The following is a 3,932-nucleotide window of genomic DNA, read 5'->3' as shown; positions in this document are numbered from 1 at the left end:
CCGTCCCAGCGATGAGGATGCGGATGAGGATAGGAATAAAAAGAGAGAGAAAAAACCGTCAACCCCACCGACCGATCGACAGCCAAGCCATATAGTAGCCAGAAAATCGGAATCGAAGCGGAAAAGCGTAGACCTGGCATGTCAATGCCGAGGCTGCCGCTCCCGTCAGGACGACATCAGCGCACGTCACAGATCCCGTGGTGTGAAGGCGAACAACAACAACGAAACCGACGGGATGAAAGAATCGTAAGCCAGCGACGACCGTTGCCATGGTACCGTTGGAGCATCGCAGCAAACCATTCGTCCTGTAGTATACACCTGCTCGCTGGGGTAGTAGTAACACGACGGGTTTGCATGTGTGCGACAGTGTACCACTCCACGCCACGTCACTCCACGAGCAAGTGTGTGTGTGTGTGTGTGTTGCGTATGTCAAGTGGTACGATCGATATTTTGAGCAGCAGCAGCAGCAGCAGCAGCAGCAGCAGCAGCAGAAGTAGTAGCAGGCGAGAAGTTCAATGTAAACATGGCTACGGTGGAGCCTTGGACAACGACACGGGGCACACCAGAGCGCTAGGAGTGGCAACAAAGTTTCCTGCATGCTTTTTTTTGCTTTTTTTCCTTTTCTTTTCTGCCTCCGCCTTTTTCCCCCGATGAAAAGAGTAAGAAAATGGAAAAGCGAAGGGAAAAAAGTTGTTGAGTAAATTTAGGCTCGGTCGAGTTTTCCGACCGGCTCCGGGTCCGGGGGACGCTCAACTTTGCCCGTGCCGTGGAAGGTTTGCTCTGCAGAGCTTGAAAAACAAAACCACAAAACATTTTCAAGGACTGTTACATCGCAAGCGTGTTTGTGTGTGTATGCGTGTGTGGTGGGTAGAAGTAGACGAGGCCATTGCAATTGAAGAGAGTTTTCCAAGCCCCGACACGCACACACACACACATAGACGCTGGCCAGACCCAACAAATAACCGGAACAAGTTTTAAAGCGAACTCCTGAAGCCAACGTAACCTCACCATTTTGCAGCAGCAGCTACTACTGAGCGAGTGTGTGCGTGAGGGCCAGTGCCTTGGTGCCAGTTGGATTTTGGAGTCAACTTTTTATCCTACCCCCTACCCATCTAAACTTGGGCTAACTACATTTTCCTGTGTAGTTTTATTCGTTTAATTCGGAAACCATTTCCGGTACCCCAAGGTGTGCTCTGATGGGCCTCGTGCTCGAGAGCTCGATGACCGTTTGCTGGGTCGAGCAGTTTCTTGAATGTCTTACAAACAACGGGAAGGAAATAGCAGCGACGGTGGCGATACTCACATTGTGCCTGGGTGACCAGGAATTGCACATTAGGGATGCGTCCTCGAGGAATCGACTCTGGAATGGAGAAAATAGGAGAAGGAGAAAACGAAATAGAACATTAGTCTGCGGTTTGTTGCACGGTAGTAACCGGTAATTCGGTGTAGCTGTATTCAACGGATACAGATTCTAAGTCGAACCTCAGAATTCTCGGACTTGGACCGCAGAATTCTCAGGAACTATCAACCAACAACGCTGTAAAATGAGTTTGTATCTCCTGTAGCGAAACTATAGGGAAAATGCCCCATTACCGGTACATAATTGAACGCATGGCGTCTCAAATTTGGATTTATTCTCACTTAAAATCCTTGTACCAGTGACAACCGACATAGCCGGGAGGTAAAATATGGTCCATTCCAACCTACAGTGACAGTTGCAGGTACCGCTGCTTTATACTTTACAGCGATTTGCATGTCCCGCGCTATCAATAAACGGACAACTTCGCTCCGCTATCGAGGTCACAATCAGCAGCAATCACGTACCGGACATCAGCCCGATACTGAAAATCGCATAAAAACTTTCCTTAATAACGCACGGACCGCAACAGACCGCTGGTTGGTTACCGGTTACCGCTTGGCGCTGCCACGCGGCCGGCCAGCAATGAACACTCGTAAACGTAAGCAGCGCCGCACCACGTACCGGCCATCAAAAACCCGCCTCGAACTGGAGACGGCAACTCGGCAGACCGAAGACCGCACCGAAATTAAGACCCAGAATATCAATTTAGTGGACAGTAAATCGTTCCACCAACACGACCACCAACGACCGATGGCAACCGGATTATGCGTGTACGTGGGGAGAACCTCCACGAGTGCGCCATCACCTTCGTCAAACGCATCCGCATTGTACCGTGGGTCCACGGGGTTACTGCTGGTTCTCCGGAAAAAGGAAAAAGGGAAAAGAAAATTTGCGAGCAAATCAAACGAAATGACCACATTCGATCGGTTCCTCGTCCTTCTTCACTCGTCCCCGGCCACGGGTTGGCTGATTGGACGGGAAATTGTTTCACCTGTCGATAGACTCCCTTTTCCTTCTTCCGGTCGTCTTTCGGTCTTCTGCTCGCCAAGTACCAAGGGGGAAACAGATTTGTATCCTGCCAGCCAGGATACGCGATCGATTGATGAGCTCGTCAGGGTGCCAGTAGTCAGTGTTTCCAAGAATTGCAAACCAGCACCGAGGAAGCACCGAGGAAGGCCCCCACGAACAGCAGGCAGGCAAAGATTGACGGAACACGGGAGACACTGATTAATTTGGCTAATTTAGCTAATGAAGCGAGAAATGCCCCGTATGTTCCATGTGGCCGGCAACTAATTGTCTGGTGCATGTATTGCTGTGTACGATATTTATCTCACTTTAGCACCAAACACCACCGCCATCACCAACATCGACTGTCCAGGACGGACGGCACAATATGGCCCCACAAACGCCCGTTTGCTTATTCATTCGCTATTTCATGACGGATCGGGGCCAAAAACGGGTCACAAACCCGCACGGTGGACCGTGTGGTTGATGGCGTGGCAGGTAGGGTGGGTGGGAGAAGAAGAAACAACCGAGAACACATCACGGACCATCACAACAATTGGTCAATCATTATCTTCGTTCAGCCATCAACCGTGCCGTGCGCTGCCGTTTGGGGAATGTGGCCGCCACACACTTAGCCAATTGCACTTACGCTTTACGTAATGCCCCCCTGGTCCCGGGTATGGGAAGGAGAAGGATTTTATGAAAATTTGATCTATCCGCCAATCCGCCAGCCAGCCAGCCAGCCCCCGGTGCGCCGGTGGACACATTGGTAAATGAAAAATTGCAGTAGCTCACCACCGGACCCGTACCGGTTTGAGGTCTGTACATTGTGCAACAGAGATACAAAAGGGACCGAGAACGAAACATGCAGAGAGTTCTCTCTCTCCCTTCTCTCGCTCTCTCTCTTAAACTACCACGGGGGCGCATAATTGGAAGTTATGCAATGCAATATTCATTTCGGGCTTACATCAACGTTTGGCGCTTTAATCGCAGCACGCGTGGCCAAAAATCCATCCACAAGATGGAAGTCAAAGTCATCGCATCATAGCAACAACATGTTTTTAATAAATAAAAGAAAAATCCTTCGTCGGTCACTCTTTTTAAAGTAAAAACCTTTAAATCTGTGACACGAGCAGCAAGCGACGAACCCGACCGACCTTTCCCACGGGGCGGGATCAGCCATCAGCTACGGAAACGGGAAGCATTTGCTGGTGTATTAGGCAAATGGTGCACCAAGTATGTAAATCTAAACACTGGCACTCGGGCGCACTCGGGGGATTGTCCACCAGCCGTCTCATTAAATCCGCTTATTCGCCTCCGCGCATAATCGCGCACCCAGTCGGCTTTAACTTTGCCGCTGCGATTTGAAGGTGCGAAGACAGACACACACGCGCGGCTATCAGAACACGGTTCGCGGGCACGGGCGGATGATACTCACCGACGGATTGGCCATACACCGTCGCATCTGCTCGGGGCCCCTGTAGTTGGGGCTGTATCGACCGGGAAAGCAGCTCGGGGTACTCATTTTCATTTTATCGACTGATGACGGGTAAACGGGCATAGTCAT

The 3,932-nt window shown here is 50.6% G+C and overlaps 1 protein-coding gene across 10 annotated transcripts in view; it reads right to left on the bottom strand.

Annotated features, from left to right (window-relative positions):
• Positions 1-3,932, bottom strand: part of LOC125948190 (inhibitory POU protein) — a 27,465-nt gene extending 23,533 nt beyond the window's left edge. For 4 of the 10 annotated variants that reach the window (XM_049674019.1, XM_049674020.1, XM_049674017.1 and 1 more), the window contains exon 1: positions 3,804-3,932. In XM_049674019.1, the coding sequence (XP_049529976.1) occupies positions 3,804-3,932 (129 nt within the window). Of the gene's footprint in view, positions 1-1,303; positions 1,361-3,773 lie in introns of all 10 variants that reach the window. The other 6 variants (XM_049674014.1, XM_049674015.1, XM_049674011.1 and 3 more) reach the window with 2 other exon arrangements.

Source organism: Anopheles darlingi, chromosome 2 (genome assembly GCF_943734745.1).
Source record: "Anopheles darlingi chromosome 2, idAnoDarlMG_H_01, whole genome shotgun sequence".
Taxonomy (NCBI): Eukaryota; Metazoa; Arthropoda; class Insecta; order Diptera; family Culicidae; genus Anopheles; species Anopheles darlingi.
This window is presented reverse-complemented; position numbering and strand designations above follow the sequence as displayed.